At 30.7% G+C, this 23,111-nt stretch overlaps 2 protein-coding genes and 1 non-coding gene across 5 annotated transcripts; 1 reads left to right on the top strand and 2 right to left on the bottom strand.

Annotated features, from left to right (window-relative positions):
- Nucleotides 1-96: 96 nt before the first annotated feature.
- LOC117204829 (homeobox protein rough) lies at nt 97-7,578 on the bottom strand. The gene is made up of 4 exons (XM_033442600.1): nt 6,911-7,578; nt 6,026-6,290; nt 4,159-4,393; nt 97-799 (listed from the first exon to the last, which is right to left on the bottom strand). Exons 1-4 carry the CDS (start codon nt 7,127-7,129, stop codon nt 592-594), a joined length of 927 nt encoding a protein of 308 aa, XP_033298491.1. The 5' UTR covers nt 7,130-7,578; the 3' UTR covers nt 97-591.
- A 3,463-nt stretch (nt 7,579-11,041) lies between these two features.
- Trnar-ucu lies at nt 11,042-11,114 on the bottom strand. The gene has a single exon. It is a non-coding gene; the product is annotated as a tRNA-Arg (tRNA).
- Nucleotides 11,115-12,128: 1,014 nt separating this feature from the next.
- Nucleotides 12,129-23,057, top strand: LOC117204802 (ectopic P granules protein 5 homolog). 3 transcript variants are annotated; one of them, XM_033442549.1, is made up of 30 exons: nt 12,130-12,481; nt 12,822-13,058; nt 13,134-14,333; nt 14,411-14,812; nt 14,901-15,123; nt 15,210-15,382; nt 15,450-15,590; nt 15,658-15,818; nt 15,898-16,027; nt 16,105-16,649; nt 16,721-16,898; nt 17,101-17,124; nt 17,285-17,512; nt 17,610-17,773; nt 17,866-18,048; nt 18,117-18,240; nt 18,314-18,832; nt 18,898-19,040; nt 19,150-19,327; nt 19,402-19,599; nt 19,675-19,806; nt 19,887-20,120; nt 20,218-20,401; nt 20,481-21,040; nt 21,163-21,332; nt 21,410-21,618; nt 21,710-21,955; nt 22,020-22,236; nt 22,306-22,515; nt 22,598-23,057. In XM_033442549.1, exons 1-30 carry the CDS (start codon nt 12,458-12,460, stop codon nt 22,947-22,949), a joined length of 7,689 nt encoding a protein of 2,562 aa, XP_033298440.1. In that variant the 5' UTR covers nt 12,130-12,457; the 3' UTR covers nt 22,950-23,057. The 3 variants fall into 3 exon arrangements, with proteins under 3 accessions (XP_033298442.1, XP_033298440.1, XP_033298441.1); XM_033442550.1 differs by lacking the exon at nt 17,101-17,124; XM_033442551.1 differs by lacking the exons at nt 21,710-21,955; nt 22,020-22,236; nt 22,306-22,515; nt 22,598-23,057 and having other exon boundaries at nt 12,129-12,481; nt 21,163-21,324; nt 21,410-21,457.
- Nucleotides 23,058-23,111: the final 54 nt, after the last annotated feature.

Below are 23,111 nucleotides of genomic sequence, written 5' to 3'. Positions count from 1 at the left end.
GTTCTTCTTCATGTATACCCTTCTACCTTTCTGTCATGTTTTTCTTGGAATATGTTATATCTTCCTGCGTTTGATCTTGAAATAATGAAAAAATATTACAATGTTTGTATTATTATTTATTGTTACAAATTACGGTTACATTTTAAGTGACCATTTAATAATACGTAGCAATATGCTATATGTCGCCAGTATATGTATAAAAAGATAGTATTTTAATGTGCAATTCAACGCATTTAAAGATTATTTGAATTAATATATTGTTATCTGTCAAATCGCTTGTATTATACACATTTTGTTACTGTATTTTAATTTATATCTGAATTGTTAACATTTTTTAACAATACTAGGATTTTCTATTTTGGCAAATTTTTTTAGCATATTTGCTACTAATCTTTTTACAGTGGATTGCAATTGTTTTAAATTTAAAATATTAAGTTTAATATCGGATTTGCACAAAATAATACATTAATTCTTACAATCCTTACAATTATTTACCGTAACTTATTTATAAAACACAAATATAATAAGTTCTATTGAAGCTTAGTACATATTTGTTAATAGCTTGTAGTAGAAAATTTAGTTTTTCCAACTTCAAACAGAAAATAGTACATTTGATCTACTATCTGATATTTCACTTTCATTACATTGTGGTTTTGTAAAAGTTCCGGTAACAGGACTCGTCGAAGTACAGGAGTGACTGCTTGCAGATCCAAAAGTCTTTTTATAAAAACAGAATTCACAGAATCCACTTCTACCATAAATTGGCAAATTTATCATTCCACTGGAAATTGCGAAGTTTCTGCAACACGTAATATATTCAAAATAATTATTTATCTATAGTATTATTATACATAACTTCAATTGCGATTATATTTCAATATTTAATATTTAACGTGATTAGAATAAGGTGAAAATAAAAATAAAAAAATTTTGTTTAATATTTTGTTCATTATTTATCTGGTTATAGTAATATTAAAAGTATCAACTAAATTACTCCTAGAATCCTGTAACCTTTCCTACACAAATGAATGTAAAATAGTTCATGCAACGGTTTTTAGTAAACTTCAAACTTTATGTTACCCTATAAGACATAGCCCTATCTTTTATCTCGTGTCACTTTTATATATGTCGATTATACTTCAAAAGAAAAGATATAATATCTGCTTTTCTATCTAGAAAACAATTCAACATTATAGCTGCAATACGATACACACGATATACACAAATTACTGAAAAATAATCATTCCAGAAAATGTACCTTTGCTTGGCCAAACAGTAAGTGCATAAATTCATGTAGGAAAACTGCAATATTTTGTTATATTTTGTATATAATCTACCTTTATATCAATTAATTAATTATTAACTATAAGTTTGAAAATATGCACAACAAATATTCAAATATATAAAAATTAATAATCAGTACTCAAAGAACATATTTTGTTACTTATATATGTCGGAGATGAAAGGACACCGGAGCCTTCCTTCTGGAACCTCGGAAAAAACCCATAAACTTGTAATTAAAGTTTACAGTTATAACTAAACCATTTGTCGTCACTCGATCCAATCCTACCTGCTTGCGATTTGTGATAATAAACTTGGGCTCAAGGCGACCATCAGTCGCTGATCGTAGCCGCGGTCAACGGGAGGGGCGCTTCGCCTAACAAAGGTGTGGAGCGATAGTATGACCCTCATTAAAAGAAATACCAATAGAGGTACTTGACAGTAAAACATTCCAATGGTTCCTTCGGACAATGAATACCCGATGTTGAGGCACGTACACAGCACAAGTCCAGTCAGCCCGAGGACCCGCTGTAAAACCTGGGTTTTTCCGGCAATTAAGATTTTCCAAACGGACAGACAGTCTTTGTCCCAAACTGATCAATTGACAGCGACGTCAATTTCCCTTACTTTCGGAACGAGGGCTGTACCCGACGGATCCGATGATCTCGTGTCCTTAGACACACCCCATTTATGAGGGATCCCACACGAGCCCGGGGCAATAATACAGGAAAGCTCAATGTGGCCGTGCGATACACCCCACCTGTGAGGGACTTCACACGAGCCCGGAGCAATAACATAAGAAAGGCCAGGAAGGCCGAGCAACGGGTTAAACGTACCATCGGGCGGTCGTGCGATCCAGAAAACGAGACTCACGTGGGTGCGAAATCAAAAATGGTCCATCATGTCATTGCGACCAGACTAACAACCTGCAGGATACAACTGTCATTTGAATACCAATCATGACGCCATTAATTTGTCTCTCTTATTCCTCTTGTTACCAAACCCCTGAACAAAATCTGCTGTTAAACCGGACCCTTGATTTAGTTAAGTTGTAAATAATGTTATTCGTACCGAATCTAATACTGGAAAAACTCAATATTTTAGCGACACACGAGGACGTGTGATAGTCAGGATGGCCGTGTCGGAGATGAAAGGACACCGGAGCCTTCCTTCTGGAACCTCGGAAAAAAAACCCATAAACTTGTAATTAAAGTTTACAGTCGTAGTTAAACAATTTGCCGTCACTCGACTCAATCCTACCTGCTTGAGATTTGTGATAATAAACTTGGGCTCAAGGCGACCATCAGTCGCTGATCGTAGCCGCGGTCAACGGGAGGTTACGGGAGGTTACGTTCGGCGACTGATGGTCGCCTTGAGCCCAATTTTATTATCGTAAATCGCAAACAAGTACAATTGGGCAGGATGACGACAAATTGTTTAACTACGACTGTAAACTTTAATTGCAATTTTACGGATTTTCCCGAAGTTCCAGAGGGAAGGCTCCGGTGTCCTTTCATCTCCGACATATTTGTGTTAGTTCTACAAGCCTCAATGTGTTATTTATATCCCTCGAAATTGTAGTAATTTATGTGGGAAAGTCCATACGATCAAATTAGAGCAACACAAGTGATGCAGAAAATCCACTGAAATCAAATATGTTCTTCATGTATATACATACATATGCATACGACACGAGTTAACTAAATGTGTGTATCTATAATAGAATTAGACGTAATACGAAATAATACATACTAAGAGTTGCGATAGTAAAGAGCAGAGAATTATGGGGACAGAAGATAGGGATCGATCGTACTTCAAAAGAAAACGAGATGATTTCCAATGCGATGAATATCCCTTTTACATAGGATTATCCTCCGAATCGTCGGCAATACATACTCGTATATCATCTCATTGTAACGCACTAATTGTAAGGATTAAACTAAAATTAGAACGAAAAATTATCTTAAAATAACGTATACTCACTTCTGGAAAACAAAAAGCCAGCAAAAGATTGGCACAAACAATCCATACTAAAATCAGAAAAGCATCAAAAGTTCGTTCTTTTTTTTGAAATGTTTATTTAATGCTGATTCCGAGATGTCTTCTAAAGTCCTGGGTCACATGCAACAATGAAATGTAGAAAAATGCAACACTATTGGCATAACTTATCAAAGGAGAAAACCATTTTCGATGACAATAACAGGATTCCATTAAGGATTCTTACCAGTGTCGTGAACGGAGTTTAAATACTTATGAACTGAAGCCAATGAAGAAAAAGTTATGTAAGAAAAGAAGCGTCTATAGTTTGCAGTCTATAGCTTTTTTGTAACGAGTCATTTCTCTATAATAAAAGCGATGCCGCGTGCCGTGCAACACGTATTTTTTAATCTTATGAATATTCATTTTTAGTAAAAGCTAATATATACTTACTTTACAAGTTTCATTAGATGTTCAAGATTGAGCGAATTTTAGAACCGTTCGAGTCTGTAAGTGCAAAGGATATCTATGTTTCGCATCATAGTTATTATACAAAAGCTGCGAATATGTAATTAATTTTGCAGAGTTCGCGGTATCTATCAAATACATACATACAGTTACTCACAAAATTGAACGTGCAACACCAAATAGTACTGATAATCGAAGATCTATGAGGCATCAAACTAATGAAGGCACATTGATTTTGATAGAAGAATCGGGTAATCGGTATCGATAACTAAATAAATATATTATAAATAAGAAAAAAAAAAAGAAAAATTTAGAAAAAATAAAATTCTAATCTATCTGTATAGTTTTCAAATATTAACACGTTATTCGTTTTGTATATCTCTAACGAACCTCTAGTTAAATATTCAACATGTAGTTCACGTAAGTAGTTACCGATAATATTGATCAAGTTGTGCCTTCTCTATCCTTTTATCTTTTGCACGACGATTTTGGAACCAAATTTTTATCTGCGTTTCTGTAAGATGTAAAGATGTAGCAAGCTCAAATCTTCGTCCTCTAGAAATATATTCTCCTCTACGATATTCAACTTCCAATCTCAATGTTTGTTCCCCGCTGAAAGTGGTTCTTTGCCTTCGGGGTCGTCCCTCTTTCCTCCTTTTCCGAGCTACTGTTCAATGTAAACGAGAGATTCTCTTAAATGATATATTTTACTATACACTAAAATGTTTATTTACCGTATATTAATATTTCTTAATGTATAATGCAGCTTGTTATTCCTTATAGGAAAAATGCATTAACCTACTTATGTGAAAAGCCTATTAATTTAGAAAATATTTTAATTTGTCCTGTAATTCTAACATTTTCACAGATTATTGTATTTTCATTTTGCGTGCTTCTTCTTTTTTTTTTTTTGTTGTTTTTCATTTAACACGCTAGCGATTCTCGGCAGCCTCGCCGTGACAACGGCTTAAGGGGCAGGCGAGTAACACTGGGTTTGCAGAAATATAGCAAGGTATATTTCACATTGAAATGCGGCCAACTGCGTCCAGTAATCTCATCACAACATCGGTACGAGGTGGCGAAGCGGAATAAATCCATTCAAACGTGTGCGTATACCTGTATTGTGTTATATTGTACATGTTTGCTGTAATAACACTTATCAATGGAAAGCTTTAGGAAATGAATAAAATATTGAAATACGTATTGCCGACAAATTATCGGTGTGTTTTAAGGATATCAAGGAACGTGTAAAAACTGAAACAGATGATGCTTCCCGTTAATCTCGATTAAATTTATAATTATAATAACTTCGGGCATTCGATGTATACAATGTACTTTTATACGAGTGCTAGTCAATAAGAGACTGTGATTAGCTGTTTAAATTTATTTAAAGTTTGGGAGAGACCAATTCAATTCTTAAATTTGACGTCTTTTTTCACTTTTGTGGGGAACAAATAATCGAATACAAATTTCTTGGCGATAAAAATAATTATAGAAGATGTATAAATAGAATTCGAAAGCAAAATTTCTTTAATTCTAGTATGTTGATTAACAGAAACGCGATTTGTCTTATATCATGTATAATGTAGATATATTATCTGTAAGATTTCGTAGCATATTTTAGTTGTATTTTAAATGTTTCCCTACAGTAATCTATGCAATTATTGGGAAATAAAATACAAGTAAAGAATAGATAGATAATGAATGGCGGAATAAATGAAGTGTAATAGAGAGAATGTTTGTACAAAGATATAAAGAGGAGGGATAACAAAAGAATTGATATACATTTTATGCTATTGTAGTTAGTAAGTTTCATTTTAATTTGTCCTGTTCCTAGGCCATCAGATTGAAATAAATACAATGCAAATACTTACAATAATCTGCAATGTGGTAACTTCAAAATATTTGTAAAAATGTAGTTGTAAATATTGAAATTCTATCGGATAGCATATCATAAGGGAATAATTCTTAAGCAATCATCATGAAATAGGCAAATTCCGTAATACGATGTATTTGAAAAAATCAATAATTTTATTAAATAATTATGTATAGAGAAAGGAAAATGTATAGAACGACAGTAGAATGATATATTCAATTTTAACTCTTTTTAATAAATCAATTTACTGATCAGATTTATTTCTGCGGTACAACGTATTAGAATATTGTTTATGTTAATTTCAATTATTAATCGAGAATTGTAATTCAACACTCCTACGATTATTGTTTAAAATACATTTGATGTTGCACTACTTACGTCAATAATTTTTAACATTGACGAGAAGAGTAAAATAATACTTACAGAAAGCTGAGAATCCTTGCAAATGGTGTTCCGAAGTTGGGAAATATGGTAAATTATGAAAATGCGGCGGAAGCGCAGACGGATATGCAACTTGAGATAAAAATACAGGATTATTAGTAGGTCCGGATTGATGAAGTTCGTGAAACAATGGTAATCTTAAATTAAAGAAATTCGAGTTCTTCTCCTTGTCATTCGTTAACACGTTCGTTTCATTGCTATTCTGTTTCCCGCCTCGTTCCGTGGATCTTTCTTTTATGCCCATTACCTACGCAGAAGATTATCTTATTAAATCCCAAATTGTCCTAATCCTTTATCTTATACTTGATAAAATATTATTTGTTAATAAATTTAACGTCTCCGTCTTTGCATAGTTGCATATTTATCAATATTTCCTTAAAATTTTCGTTAAAAATGTTTCGTCTATTGAAAGCAGCTTTTATCTCGAACTTTTACATAACAAAACAATTGTCAAATATACTTAGATCGTTAGTCTATTTACTAAAATTATCGCGAATCTTATTGGGAATGGCCAACATTAAGATAATACTCTAAAAATTAATCTATTAACTGTCAAGATTTCTCGAAATTTTAATATTATTTTCTTCAATGAGAATTAAAATATGTTTCAAAAATGTCAAAAATATATACTTTCTGTTTCGATCTAAGGATAATCCTCATTTGGAAATCGTAAAAGAATTATACTTTTAAGGTATTCAGATGAAGATTACGTTGGTAGTTAATGAGCTAATATCGGAGAAAAGAGTTTGAACGAAGAGAAGGAAGTAATTATAGATCGGACGCTTCGTTTAAACGAGAACCAGAAAAAGTATTGAAAACAATAACGAACAAAAGAGGTTTCTACACGTAAGAAAAATTATTTCTTACTTGTATAACTTCATCGTTCGAAGAATTGCACGAATTGTCCGCATCTAACGTGTTTCTGTTGTACAGAAGTATATTCGAAGTAAAGTCGAAGCTTGATTTCGGCTTAGGTGTTTCTTCGTGATCATTATCGGTATCATCGACCTTTTTCGCTTCGAGGTGTCCATAAATTCGCGCGAAGAATTGTCTTGGAGATGATGGTCCTTCTGCCTTCGTCGACATTTAGTCAAATTCTATCGACGCGTTCCAGTTTCAAAATACATGTACAAAAGCTACAAACGGCTCGTCTTAAGCGCGATATACATCGTCGTCTTTATTTCCTGCGTCATTCTCAAATCTTTGATTTTATTCTTGTATGCCACTAACTCGATCGACGTTGAATTTGCCATTGCACGAAACTCATTCAATTCGTTGTGGATAGATCAAAATGAGAATGAAAATTTGCAAAGAATAGAAATTTGCATCCTCTTTGACGTCACTTTAAATCTTCCGATCCTAGGCGTAGCGAATAGGTTTGTAAAATTCACGTACGTGCACATCTATTTTTCACGATGTTCAGAGGACCAAAGTTACGTACAAGAAATATGCAAAATAAATATGTAACAACGTGTTAAAACTTAAAGAAAGTGCACGTTTGCGCGCACGCGTCAGTTTATATACGTTCATATACGTATACGAATAGTGTTCACATAATGAGTAAAATTGTTGGAACACTCTTGATACGACACTTGTACGTAAAATACCTCGAGAAAGAGCACCGAATGACTCGGTGCGAGGTTGCACACGTATCTGAGTCGAAGTTTGCAACGTCCATTCTCTCGCTTCATGGTTAGTATGAAAATAGAGAGAAGGGATGTTCGGTGCTCGTACTCCCTACCCCATGAATGTTCCCCACTATGCGTGGTGTACCACCCCCATCCCTTCGGTTTCAGATAATTTCTCTGTCATCGTTGTAACGCCCCTTTGCGAAAAAGCACCTGCAGACGTTTGTGGCTAGTCGAAGAGAAACCAATTTTATTACATATTTCTAATTGCACCGTGAAACTCGAATATGTTGGTAATAAACGTGTAACCGAGCGATAAATAGTTTTAGATTAGGATCAGTGACGTAAGCTTCGTTTCATATTGACGAATCTATTTGTTAGAAACAAGATATTTACTGTATGACGATTAAACGAATTTATTTGATAATTTTTGTGTCTTTTAACGTTTTGTATCTCAGCCGAATACTTCAGTTTGATTTTAGTTTGTTCTGTCATTTGATGTATGACGCGGATGAATTCTCTTTGGATTTCATGTTAATCTTGTTGAATAACGTTGAATTGCCGATAGAGAGATTTATAAAAATCATGAACAATCAGCGAAGCGATTACTCGTTAAAGTTACTTTAGGGTATAATGCAAACTTAATATTATAAAATAACGATGTAAATTTTTTCTGCTAAAACTGAATATTTTAACAGTTAATATTTTGTAAGTAAAATATATCGTATGTATACCGTATGTGTACCGTATCGCATATTATACATATTCGTCATCGAACAAAAACGACGTACAGTGTTTTCTAATTTATTAGATATTCTATTTTCCGCCTTTTGTTATTTTTCTTTCCCTTTTTTTTTCTTTTTTATTGGTATCAGAATCTACCTATTGTACGTCATTATGCCACAATAAAATTTCGATACGAAAGCTTTTCTATTAAATATGAATGATCTGTGAAGGGTATGAATATTAATCTCGCAGTATATCTGGTGCATTCACGGTCAACCGCACATTGAACAATCTACACTGGAATTCTTTCCTCATCCATCTGTCGAAGATTTCAACCCTCGGGAGAGACTTACGGCTTCTTATCACGTATCATTGCTTTATTTTTTGTTGGTATTCTTTCTGTAAATCACATATCATTGGTTCATTTCTTATTGCTGTTCCTCCTACGATATTAGATTTGGAAAAATAATTTTTCATACGTTTACCACTGAAATTACAATTATATTTATTGAAGTATTTATAATACCACGATAAAACAAATTGTAGTATACTCTATCAGTTTAAGTAACAATTTAATAAGAATGTTATATTTTTCGTAACGCTCGTGTATATCAGATGTGTTCAAATATTGTCAATGCTTTCATCCTAAATATAAATGTGTCTTTAAAGTTTGATACTATTATTAATTTCATTTATTCTTTTATTAGCGATTCACGGCAATTTTACTATTACAATTCCGTTGGATGTTATTCTAAACGGAATAGAAAATTTTGGTTCAGCCGAAAAATAGCTTGAGAATGTCAAATTATTTAACAGAAAGAAAATGATTTAAAAAGAAGATGACCGTAAAAGAACAAAAAGTGTTTTAAATCCTACATCTTCCAGGTAGATGAACGATCGACATCCCAGCATTCTCTCCCCTTTTTACATTAAGATACAAATACAAGCAAATACTGAAATATAAAACAGTTGACACAAACAAGAATATAGTACATAAACATAAAAATGGAAATACATTTTGATTTCTATTATTTTTGCTAAAACGTGTAATATTACGTTTCAGTTATAAATCCGTGAACGAGCTAATATCGCAATAAAATTGTAATAAATACGTTTATTAACTTGAATAATTGTATGCTCGCCAAGCAAAATCGTTATATGTATTTGCAATAATCATAATGTTGACAATAGAAATCACGCGAAGGAAATTAGAGATAGCTCGATGTGAAGCTGGACATGCGCTTGCGCATCTTCAACGAATTCTCGTTGGTTCTTCTATAATTACATTGATTTCCATCTCGTCCCCGATTGGTTCGAAATCGGACTACCATTATATCACTCCACCGGCGAGTTATTCTGATAGGTAATTCTCACGCACCTAAAACAATCCAGATTACCATCGCAACACAGACAAGGTCGTTATTCATTGTAGTTCCGGCTAACATTGTCTACTTAAAAACTCTTTCATCTTCGTCTCGCTTTCGAATCTTATTTGAAATGAGCCGGTATTCGACTGTATTTTGTTTTTCTTCTCGAGGACTCATTTCGTTTTAGGACTTCTTCCTTGTCTTTTTTTATTACAATAGTAAACAAAGTTTATATATTTCATATATAAAACGTGCTGTTTGCGTATTCTCGTTTTCAAACCCGTTTTCAGAGTTGAAAAGAAGCTTCGGACGAAAAGATGAAGTATTATTGGTTTTACTAATTTCTTCACGCACAACCACTCCTTTGTTCACTATACTACTATTTTGATTCTACTATGGGCATTAAATTTATCATTATATTTCCCGAGAAGATTTTCAATGTATCAAATCGTCTAAATCTTCCATGTCGCACCTCCTCAGGATGTCATCCAATGGATAGAAATGCAGAATTTATCATTTCTGAACAATATATCAACAACTTATGGACAGAAATATCAAAGCTAAGACTCAATTTAAAATATAGCTGTTTGTGTTACCATTGAACGTGTTTTCATTAATTTCTATTTGAAATTATGGACAACTTAACAATTCCTTACTAACATCTGTAATATTTCTGTAATTTACCATTTTTTAACGACTAATTTCTAGGTTGCACAGAGTAGGCGCTTGAAACATCGAACCCAAATTTAGTAGGTGAAAATATCTGCATTTTGTATGACTTCTTCTGTTCTTAGTAAATTCATCATGCAATGTGGTACAGCATACATATAAGATATGTATAATGTGTCTAACTAATAAGAAGAGTTTCTACTTAGAGAACTACATATTATAGAAGCTCCATATTCATCATTGCGTATCAATACGTCTGGCTTGTAACAGGAGTTACTACTTAGAGAACTATAGAGCATCGTTATCAGGATTCAGTATGTTTCATTATTATCTGTTATTCTATAATTCTAAATAATTATGGTTGGAGTTAGCTCTCTAATTTGATTCTCCATTCATTCTTCTATTCGATAACATTCTTCTTTCTGGAGATTCTTCTAACATAGTGTTGTTCGTCTGCAATATCATTTCATTATGCATAAAATAGTGACAGATCACCTTATTTAGCATAGTTAACGTATCACTGTATAAGTTTTTGGTACACGAATATAGCGAAAATAAATTTTATAAAATGCATCAAAAGGAAGAAATTATAAAAAAAACGTTGTCACCATCCCTTGTGGGGATCGAACCCACGACCTTTGGATTAGAAGTCCAACGCGCTATCCTCTGCGCCAAAGGGACTTGGCTACGGTAAATTTCTATAACATCACACGTATATAGAAAATTTTTATTATAAAATTAATCTATACTATTCTCTTTAATCTACTGTATTTTCAATCTATAAACTATTTTTTAATATATGACTTCGCAAAATTGCATGACAAAGTAGGATTAAAGGAACAGTTAATTGCATTAATTAAATTCCCTATAAAAAAGATTGTCGAGCATTAGGGATATTTTAGGTAATCTTCTAAATTGTCAATAATTAATAAGTAAAACCTCAAACTCAATTTTTTTATTCTTCATTTTCATTTTCTTTTGACTTGCAGAAACAATCATCGAATTTTTATCATCAATTACGACAATCTTCCTGTATATATTCATATAGTAGATTTATATATACTGATAAAAGCGGGGCACCCGTATACGTAAATATATCTAATTGAAAAATTAATATTAAACATGATTAATCACCTATTTGACATTTCCTTGATTAAATAAATCAAGGAATTATCAAATAAAAGAGATGTGATATTAAGCTCATAAAGAGATATTGTTGTGTTTAATAGTAACTATGTATACTCTATTTTACCCTATGAATTACCCTATGAATTACCCTATGAATTTCAATTCTTTAAAATTTATAATTAAATCAATGTACATAAGTCCACAAACAAGGATAAAATCTTTAATTTTTATTTCCATAATTATAGCTAAAAGATAATAATAATTCCATTATATTCCATAATATTTTCCATAATAATTAGCTAAACGATATGAAAATATTTGATAATTAAAAAAAAAGTGTCGTTTAATATTAAATAAAAATAATAACAATTGCATAAAATAATATTTAGGAACAGAAGTAAAGAAATTGAAAAAAAATGAAAAAAAGTATATGTATTTTTATTTTTTAATTTTATAGTACACTATATAATTCCATATTTGACCACTGTGAGGCAGCACTTTATTTGTATATAACTCTCGGTCGAGAAACGGAACATTGTAAATCCGTAATGTTGCAACGGTTAGTGCGTAGAAGTTCTTCGTGTAAGTTTTATTATTGTAAAGTTATTTCATTAATCCCTTAAATGAGAAATCAATATGATGAATGAACGTACTATGGGAACTATCAGTTTGAGATTCTAATATGTTTTGAAAAATAGGTTACACAAGAAACCATAGTGTATCCAAAGCTATCTAAATTCTATATACAATGCCAATATATAGAATAGCGTCGTAGAAACTTATTATTGTGTCATAAACACCATTTTTCATATTTTATATGTTCTTGTTGTGTGACGAATTTGACTTTTACATATAAAAGAGAAATTTACACAAAATTTGTTTTATATGTATATAAAATGGAAATATTAAAACAACGACAGGTATGTATTTATTGTTTGACGCTTTTCTTCTCTTTTCTCTAACTTTTTTACCTGATTCACTTGTATGCAATAATAATCTATTATTTTGTCGCTAATATAGGTTAGAATATTAAAAGGATATTTACTTTCTGTACATTTATATTGATGTCAAATTAATGTAACACATAGCAATAGATAAATTATATTATATATTGTATTAGAATATTTATTGTTATTATTAATAGTTTTGTATCATAGCTTATTTTACACTCACTTTAAATATGTCACCTATAAAAAATAATAAAATTTATTATTTCATAAAACTGAAAGTTATGTTATATATATAAATATATCATTTTAGAAAAAGAAAGAAGAAAGGACTAAACTTTCTATAGAACAACAAATACCAGATGTTCCAACATTGGAAGAGTTTGAATGTCTTCTCGAAGAATCTCCTACAAATTATCCCAAGGGAGAAGGCATTGAAAATATGGAAAGTGAATTACATTCTGCTGCGATTGACACTGAACTCTATGAACAACAATCTATCCAAACAACTACGGAAGAGACAGAAGGGTCACAAGTTACAAATATCAAAGTACTTAGATACTATTTTCTGCAATCAAGTATGTTTTGTTTCTTACAAATAATCAAAATGCATTTTCAATTTTAGAATGAAATTGATGTTAAAATTGGAAATGATCTGACATCATCATTGAATAATTTAGAGGGGAATATGGAGAAAGTTACAACATCGATTTCTATGATAGAAATAATTGATAATACATCTGATGCTCTTAATAATGGAACTGCAATACCAAATTTATCTCAAGCTACTTCAAATATATCAAATTCAAAAAATTTCACTCGTGAGAGGGAAACAAAGAATTTGAAACAAAAGAAAGAGAAGGAAAGAAACAATCAATCAGATTCTATCATAAAAGAAATAGATGTCACGCATACTGCTTTTGAGGAAATTATGCCTTTCACAGAGAGCCAACTAGCATCATTATATATTAATAAAGAGTTAGCGTCGATTGATATATTTATTTCAGAATTTGTTGAAGTACAACTTAAGAGTAGTACAATTAGACAGCAACATAAACTTCAGCAGCTTTTAACAAACTATCTTCGTGTAAGGAATCATTTAATTATCAATTCTCATGAATTGGAAATTTTAAAAAAGTCCTGTAAAGAATTGCAAAAACAATTATGGTGTTTAGATAAAGCCTGTATTAGGGAAGCAGGAGAATGTCAAGATGGAAATCCTGTTTTTGCTATACATGAATATTGCACTGCACGTTTCAATCAGCAGGCATTTAGTGCATTAACTCGAAATTTATCAACAATAAAAGATTTATTATACAACACTCAAGCATTATATTGTTATGAAGCAGAAATGTTCAGGTTTCAAATTGAACAGTATGTTCAAAGAGTTTACGACTCTTGTTATAAATTTGTAGAGTTTCCTTCTGGTATTGAAGGTGTAAATCTATTACCACTGCACATTTCTTCGCAAGCAATTCCACAACTAATGGAACTTAGGATGTGCATAACTATATTGTTTAATTTTCAAAGAAAATTATTAAAAGATGGGAAATTTGTAGCAGATACTAGAGAATGGCTTGAAAAATTAGTATCAGTTCTGTTGAAAATAGCAACTTGGCAAGATCATTTATTTATATTGAATCATATCTTGAGATGTCCTGGTGGGGTAATGAATTGGGCTCATAGCTTTGTTCAAGTTCCTATACATCCAGACCTTGGTAAATTAGGCGTATCTCCATTAAATGACCCATATTTAGATCATGTAGTAACCATACTGGCTGTAATACTACAACCTATTAAAGATAGAGATAAGTTCCTTGAACAGGTACTTGTATTGTAATTTACTACATGTGTTTGGATCATTACTAAATGATAATTAACTAATTCATGGTAATAATTTAGGTACAACAATCATTGGAAGATACAGCATGTAGTCCAGGTGATACTGTTTGGCTAATGTTGGATGAGGAAGGAGAGGAAGATGAAGATATAGCTAATGTTGGTGCAAACCTATTTGAAAGTGACCTTATTTCTTTACTAAATCAAATTCCTTTTACTAAAGTATTTGAACAAGTGCTATGTATTCGGTATAAGGATGATTATTATCAGAACAAAACTTACATTACACATTATCATTTGTTTCGAATGTTTGCATTTTTTACAACTGTTATTGGACTTTTAAAGCAAGGTTTAAAAACATACGATTCTCCAAGATATAGACAATTAACCAAACGACTAAGTGCATTAATTAGAGATATTGTGCAATATGCTAGTGATCAATGGGAAGAATTTGATAAAAATCAGGTAGTATTACTACTTTGTTAAAAATATTTTAATATATAAATTTGAATTTACTTTGTATAATACTAACTCTTGAATTTCTATCTTACAGAATACTCATGCATCAGTATTGATAAAACTTCAACTTGAATTTGATTGCTTTTTTTTAAAAGCCGTTCTGTGCATATTTTCGTCACGTCGTTTGGGGGCGTGGCAATATTTAGCTTCTATGCCTTATCATGTAATATCATCCAATAACTTATGGCAAATATTTTATATTTTACACTCTGGTTGTACACAAGTAGATATGTACGTTACTAATAAATGTATTTATGGTATGTTATAATTCTGTAATAAGAACAATATGAATATTTTTAAAATTGACTGTTGATAATATAATGTTATGTTATTAACGTTACAGATTGGATAAGTGAATTAAATTCTTCACAACTTCGTGCAAAATTTGAAGAAAAGTTAAGTAGCATGCCAGGAGATGAATCATATTTTCTTTTAACAACCTTTGCTAATATGGCTTTGGCAAGGACCGATAAGGATTATGATTTTGTAAGAACAACGACAATAGATTTGTTTCAAGTATGTATTATTATCTGTATCATATATGTATAATTTTTAGATATTTAAACATAAGAATAATTTACAGATAGGATTTCTTAGTGAAAAAACACAAGATTCTTGCTCAAAAGATGCTAGATCTCTTCTGTCAAATTTAACAAATAAATATCCTTCATTGCTATCAGATATCTTATTGAAGTTACGAGATAATTTTGTATCAGCTGGGAAGGTATGAAAAAATGTTATTACATGCTTCTATAAATAAATATGTCTAAATGTAATTTTATTAATTTTAGCTAAGTTTATATTTATTTACTGACTTAAAATTACACAAATGGGTACCACATGAAAAAGATATAGTTATTCTTTCTACATGGTTGAATCAATATTCATTAACATCGACTGAGAATCAGTTAGCCCGTTTAATTCTTACTAACTTAAATTGGGGATTTAATGAGTAAGAATATAATTTTTAACTGAACCAAAGTTTGTTTATTTAATATATAATGATAGTTTAATTTCTATGTCTGTTACAGAAGTGGTAACTTATATCTTCCTATTGATTTACATAGACGCATAGCATTATTAACTGTTGAGCTCACCATGAAATATGTACCTGATTCTTCTGTCCAAAATGCCTCTTTATTGGTAGAAGGTGTTAAACAGGTATAATGTGAAGATTCCACGCCAATACTTATTTAATGAAATCAATCTTGATATATATGTTATATTAAAATTTACAGGTTTCAACAATGATAAGACCTCAAACTGCTGAACATATTTTTTCATTATGGGCATGGGATATGATTTCTAAGCTTAGATTACACCAACTTGATCAGAGTGAGACACTTTGTTATTATGCACTTTCGAACCTCACTGCAGCATTTACTCATGTACCAGACATGGACTCTGATTCATGCTTGGAAATTTTGGTCACTGGTACATTAGAAAAGCAACCTATTGCATGTTATGTGGCAACAATCATGACGTTATGGGGCCATTCTATACCTTTGATATGTTCCAAAGGATTTGCCCAATTAGAAATATTACAATATCATTGTAAATACGAACAAGTGCTTATATGTTTACATCATATAATACCTTTATTTTTGGGATGTATGGATTCATTATTTAAGAATGATAAATTTATTAGTCTTGTTATTTCTCTAATTGCGGCCGATAGATCTTATATGAAAGTCGCTAAAAGCCTTATAACAGCCGACTTTCCAGGAACAATATTGAAACAATTTTCAAATATGATACACTCACATTTATATAATTACAAAAAGTAAGTAAACATGTTGAATATTGATACTGGACAATAATATTTTATTTACAAGATGACATAATTTGTTATAGATATCGTTTGCAGACACCAAAAGATTTTGTATACCTATGGTTAAATGTACTTGTACTTATACCAGATTGGAATAAAGACCAAAGCGTAATGTATCTAATGGATATAGTCATCAGTGCTGCATTCTTTCATGTGGATGCAAAATCAATAATGGATCATATGTTTCAGAATCTTTTCTCTGTAAGATCTTTATTGCAGTTTTAATTACGTTAAATAATTAGAAATATTAAAATATCGGTTTTAAACAATTTAACAAATTACATTATACTTATTCCTTTAATATGTCGTTATAATGTATTTAACTTAAATTTGAATTTTACTTTTAATTGAGGTAATATTTCTATACCTTATATTGATTGAGAAATTATATCCATCTAACTAGCTTGCCATAGAGGAAAATAATGAGGTGCGGTTTTTCCTTTTATTTAAAATATATGCTAATTTGTTTTTATGAGACCAATCTAATTTTATTTATATGCAAATATATATATATATGATACTTATATTGTATGTTTGTATTAAATTTGGTTGTGATATAAAAAATTTATTTAATGAATTATTTTCAGACTATGTCTAACCGCAATGTGATGACATCATTTGGCTCATTCTTAAATTGGGCAACTGGTTCTTCAAATTCTGTTAGTCTTTTAGGAAAATCTACTCAATCTGTTTGGGTTGCTTATCAGGTACTACTAACTGAACAATATAACAGAGAAATTAAAACTGGGTTATGGCATGAGATTTTAAAGGAATTGTCAGCACAGCCTAAAATATCATTAGATTCTGCTATGAAGGTATATTTTATATAATATTTCATATAATTCTTGAAATTTTGCATAATGTAAAATATATATATATATATATATATATATATATCTAATATCTTTTTAGCGAGCTTGTGCAATTGTAAAAATGCAACCATTCGGAGCAAATGGATTATCTATATATCGTTGGTCACAGCAAGCACTAGATACACCTATAGGACATCCTATTCTTCCTCTTTTATGGCAAAACTTTTTTGCATTATTTCTTGCAAGAGCCCCGTCAATGTCAGGGTTTGTTTTACAAAAAGAGAATTTACATGTTTTATAGAAGTATGAATTTAACATTTTATAGAAATAAGAATGACAATGAAATTATTTTTCAGAGTTCATCATGGTGGAATTGGTGAAAAATTTTTTGAAGGCATGATTAATTTAAGTTACTTAAAAAAATTAAAAAAACGATTACACGATACTACTACATACTTTCAGTTAAAAGGAGAAAAAGAATTAGATAATGGAGTGCCAATCACTGATGACAGACGAGCATTTTATTCTAATGCAGCAAAGTATGTAACATTAGATGTAATGTATATAAGACTTATAAGAAAAACATGATAGATTTCTGTTCTTATAGGCTTTATAAAACTTTAAGTTTGTGGCTTGAAGAACCAAGATTACATGAACCAGGTCTTTATTTACCAGCATTACCTCCACAATATATGTCACAAAAATTAATATTACTCGTTCAGGATAATTGGGTAAAAATTTTAATTCTTTTATTATAAATACAGTGTGATAGAATATGATTGATTATATTGTTTTTTTAAATAGACGCCATGGTTAGAATATATTGATTATTGGGCAGTTCAGCGAAATCAAGAAATGGCAGTTCAAGAATGGGAGCGTACATGCTGTAGAAATCAAGAAAATTTCGATCAGAAGGGTAGAAATGTATCAATCTCACCTCCTAAAATGGATGAACCATTGCAAAGAATATTTAAAAGATTGACCACATATAAAAGACCTGTTTCTCCATGTTATGATCACCAGCACACACATCTTATTGGTGCAACTAAAGAAACTGTATACAATGCTGACTTAGTAATACAACACGCTGTAATGTGTTTTGAAACAATATTAGAATATGTTGAGACTTATAATTTAATGCTTCTTGAGCATACTGCAGTGAATTCTAGCTTTTTGGAACTAGTGCCTACACTTTATAGAGAAAATGAGAATCAAGTAACATTACATGCATTATGTGATCCAGCACCTCCAAATCAGAAACACTCTATATCAGGAACACCACCTACTGTGCACTGCGCTGGTCCAGCAGTAATTACAATTAAGGTAAAAACAATAATGTTCTTCTAATTTTAAATATAAAATTATTTATACAACATTGTAATATTTAGGTACCTGAAGCTCACATGAGTGATCCTATTGATCACATGATAACACAAAATAGAGCTGAATATGAAAATTTGTTGATAAAAGCTACTCTGCCGCCATCACATATGCTTATTTCCATATCTGTTTTTCTAGACCATTTAATTGGGTGTGTATAATACATATTATATCTTTAAGATATATAATAATGATTTGAAATTTACATTAATATATATATATATGAATTAAATATGTAAATATATTATTATTCGTTTTAGAATGTTGGAACATGAAATAGTTGTAAATCAAACAAATGAAAACACAACAGCATTGTACAAAATTCGAGAAAGTGGAGTTAAATTATTTTATTGTTTTATAGACCATTATACAGAAGAAGCATCAATTTGCCCAATAACAAAACAACTTATGACTACTTATTTAGAAAGATTAGGGCAGGTCCGTATAATTGTAAAATTAAGAGAAATAATTTTAATAGATGAATTATTAATATGTAATATCAATTCTAATAGATATTTATTAGTGGAGAAGAAACTCAAGGTCCACAATTATTAAGCACTATTATGCAGAAACCAAACCTTGGTGGTTTACTTGGACCTTATTTTACGCCTGTTGCTGGTAGTGCTTCAGCATTTTTACAAATGTATCATACTGTTGTAGAATTTTCTATGAGTACAAAAGTCGATCTTTGTTTTGTATTATTATCAAAAGTAGGTTATTTTCTATTTTTTTATTTTTATATGTTTACATAAATATCATAATCTTTACGTTTATTTTCCCTTTAGTTTGATGTGGGAATCTGGTTAAATTATAAGCGTCCAAGATTAAGTGAGCGATCAACGTTCATACACTTAATATTTAGAGCTCTTTGTGATATGGGTCTTAATCCAGATGAAACGAAACTGGTACTACATGAGGTATTTATAAATTTCATATTTTATGATTACATATATTACAAAGAATTTTTATAACATGTTTGATAAACATTTTTTTATAGTTATTTAGGAATCATCTCCGACTTGTATTATTACATGAATTCCCAGAACATTATGGTGAAGTTCTGAGTGTTGTATTAAAAAATAGTGAAAGGCAAGATTTATCACTAGATGTTTGGCGAGATTTACTAGGAGCACTCAGTGGTAAATCAAAAAATGCGTTTCCAAGTTATTCTAAAATTAGGGATGAAATTCGTCATTATGCTACTGAGCAAAAACTTCTATCTCGACAAGAGGTTTGTGTTTTCAAGCATACAATATTTTACACTTATTTCTAATACAGAATTTTTTACGTAAATTTGAAATTAACTTATATTCTATATTTTATTACAGATATATGATACAGCTATATTATTAAAAAGACATTTTACGCAAGAACGTTTAAAATATGGTCTTTATGGATTATATCCAAAATATAGAATCTACAATGAACCTTTAAGTACATTCCTTGGTATGGTAGGTCATGCTCTTGTTGCACTTACTCTTCAATCTGATAGAGGTTCATTAGGAGACCAATGTAAGTATTTCAACCATACATCATGTATGATATTTGTAATAAATATAATTATTGTATTTTATAATTATTGTATTTAAAGTGTGTGAGAAAATATGGCCTGTCTTAAGTGAAATGTATTCACCTTGGGTTGCACCGTATCGGACACAAGATTTAAGAGAACCAGCTGCCGCATGGATTCAACAACTTACAGATGATCGATCTGTTTTATTACCATGGATTGTAACAGATGGTCCATATGCTAACAAATTTGTAGCAATGTTTGTTGAATGTGTTCGTTTTATTATCGATATTTTGCCAGCATCTAACAAGATACTCTGTTTCGTCTGGCAGTTTTATGTTACCAATTTTGCACATGATTCAGTTAAAGATCATATTCTGAACGTTATTCATGGCAACTTTTTATCATTGCCATGGGATCGTTTCTATCCATCTGTAAATGATGTGGAATTGATGGCAAAAGTAATTGATCAAAATTTACCAGATAGTCACTTATTCCTGGGAAGCGTGTTTACATGTGTAAACTGGCCACTTTGGATAAATGACTTATTAGCATCACATCCATTAACTCTCATAGCGAGAATGCATGTTTGTTTATTAAATCTATTGGTAAAATTATCTACTGAACCAAACGTTAGACAGGTAATTAATTATATTCTTCACAGTCTTTGTATTCATATATGCAGAGGTCTTAAACTCAAACAATTAATAAAATGATCAATATCAGCTTAAGAATATGTTAATGTATTAACAATATATTTCAGACTGATAAAGTAATTCAGTTAATTATGGATACTGAAAAACTTTCTTGGCATTTATTAGATGCATCTGCCTATGATCCAATAATTCGTTGGCATGCCATGAACTGTGATTCAAGAGTTGTTCTCTATTCTTACAATGAGCAATGCCATCCTATAGATGTTGCTGTACATAAGTATGTATAATAATTTTATTTTATTATCTTAATTTTATTTACAAATTACATATTCTGTAATAAATATGATGTAATAGTTTGTTAAAGGTGGCAGCAGGCTATGATCCTGTTGTAGGTCATCTTTACCCAGCTATAGTAAGAAAGAGACAGCTATATATACACTTTACGATAAAATTATTAATTGCTTGTACAACACGATATAAACCTTTATTATCTACAAATCCAAAAGTATTCAACAATACATTATCAAAAATGCTAGATGATATGGAAGCTATTATCATAAACAGTAAATATGACACATCTATATAATTTAAATTATTGCATATATCTAGAATTATTAAAGAAGTACAATTAAAACAAAAAATAAAAATCTTCAGCTGTTCCAGAATCCCAACAAATTACAGAAGCAAGTTCACTAATTACTGAATTATTCTGTGTTATGAATCAACATGGGGTTCTCATGGAACATCTTCGCACTAGCTGGACATTGTGGCTTTCAAAAAGAACAGCTAACAATCCAATTCTTATGAGTGTACTTAAAGTTGTTGGAACAACAGTTACTTCACCAACTATACTTGGAGAGTTAATGGAGGCTGCATTAGAATCATATTTTAAATTTAATTGTATGTAAAATAAATATGAATATAGTCAGTTATACATTTTTTAACATTTTGATTTGTATGGCAGCATCTGAAGAAGTTTCACCAACTTGGGCTTCAGTTTTAACAATTTTCCAATCAGTAATACCTCGACGACCACCATTGGAGACATTTTTAATTTCTGAGGGAAAGCTTCTTACTTTGTACTTTATTTTACTTAAGCGACTTCCATTATGTCAAGACATTAGAGAAGAAGGAGTACTTCTTATAAATTTAGTTGACTGGATTTCTGCTATTAAGCCAACGTAAGTGTAAATTATTAAAAATTTCTATATTACAGTATGCCTACATTTAATTTAATATTTTTTCTTTAGGAATATAAATGAAGAAAAATTACCTCTTTTTTGGGCTAAAACTTGTGAATTAGCATATAGACAATGTCAATATAATAAAAATACTAAAACTGCTGCTAGAGCTCTTAAAGGCCTAGCACGTTCGTTATTAACGATTGCTGATGACAGTGCACAGGGATGGGGGATATTAGGAGCTATTGGCCTTAAAAAAAATTCCAATCTGTCAATAAGGTAAATTAAACAATTTTATTACATAAAATATTAACATATATGTTATTCTATCTTGTATAAAATTTCTTTTATATTTATATAGGTGCAAATTTTTAAGTCGCGTGATAGGAGTGTATTGTTTAGCTCAATTACCTGAATCAAAATCAGATGAACAGATAGTAAGATTTACACCTGATTCCCCTGGAGTGGCATCATCAAAAACATATGAATCAAATGTATTGGAAATCCGACCTAGTACAGAAGCTATTAAAGCTATGCAGGCTTTAGAAGGACTTTTATTGAATAAACAATATGTAACGCTTACAGGAGACATAGAACGATCTATTAAATTAATTAGGAATCCTGCTAATTCTTTGCACAATGCAACAGTTATTCTAGGTGTATTGACAACAGAGCTTTATAATCAAAGGTATTTGCATGTTTTGATAGATTAATGTAATATTTTTTGACCAGATTAGAATGAAAATGGCCAATCATAATTTTATATTCATTAATTTATATTTATTATTTTTTATTGTATAAAAATTTAAAGCAGTCCATTTTTTGCATAAATATTGTAAAGAAGTTTTGTAAACTTCATAAATTCCTCATAAATC

The sequence above is a fragment of the Bombus bifarius genome, unplaced genomic scaffold, assembly GCF_011952205.1.
Source record: "Bombus bifarius isolate JDL3187 unplaced genomic scaffold, Bbif_JDL3187 scf7180000007984, whole genome shotgun sequence".
Classification (NCBI taxonomy): Eukaryota; Metazoa; Arthropoda; class Insecta; order Hymenoptera; family Apidae; genus Bombus; species Bombus bifarius.
Note: the sequence above shows the minus strand (reverse complement) of the source record. Positions and strands in the feature narration are given on the sequence as shown.

Coding starts and splice junctions, on each gene's coding strand:
- LOC117204829 (XM_033442600.1), bottom strand. CDS start 7,129: ATGTCGACGAAGGCAGAAGGACCATCATCTCCAAGACAATTCTTCGCG. Junction 4,394..6,025: donor GCAAGGATTCTCAGCTTTCT/GTAAGTATTATT, acceptor TACATTGAACAG/TAGCTCGGAAAAGGAGGAAA. Junction 800..4,158: donor CAACTTGATCAATATTATCG/GTAACTACTTAC, acceptor TACGTGTTGCAG/AAACTTCGCAATTTCCAGTG.
- LOC117204802 (XM_033442549.1), top strand. CDS start 12,458: ATGGAAATATTAAAACAACGACAG. Junction 18,241..18,313: donor TACTCGTTCAGGATAATTGG/GTAAAAATTTTA, acceptor TTTTTTAAATAG/ACGCCATGGTTAGAATATAT. Junction 22,516..22,597: donor AATTCCAATCTGTCAATAAG/GTAAATTAAACA, acceptor ATATTTATATAG/GTGCAAATTTTTAAGTCGCG.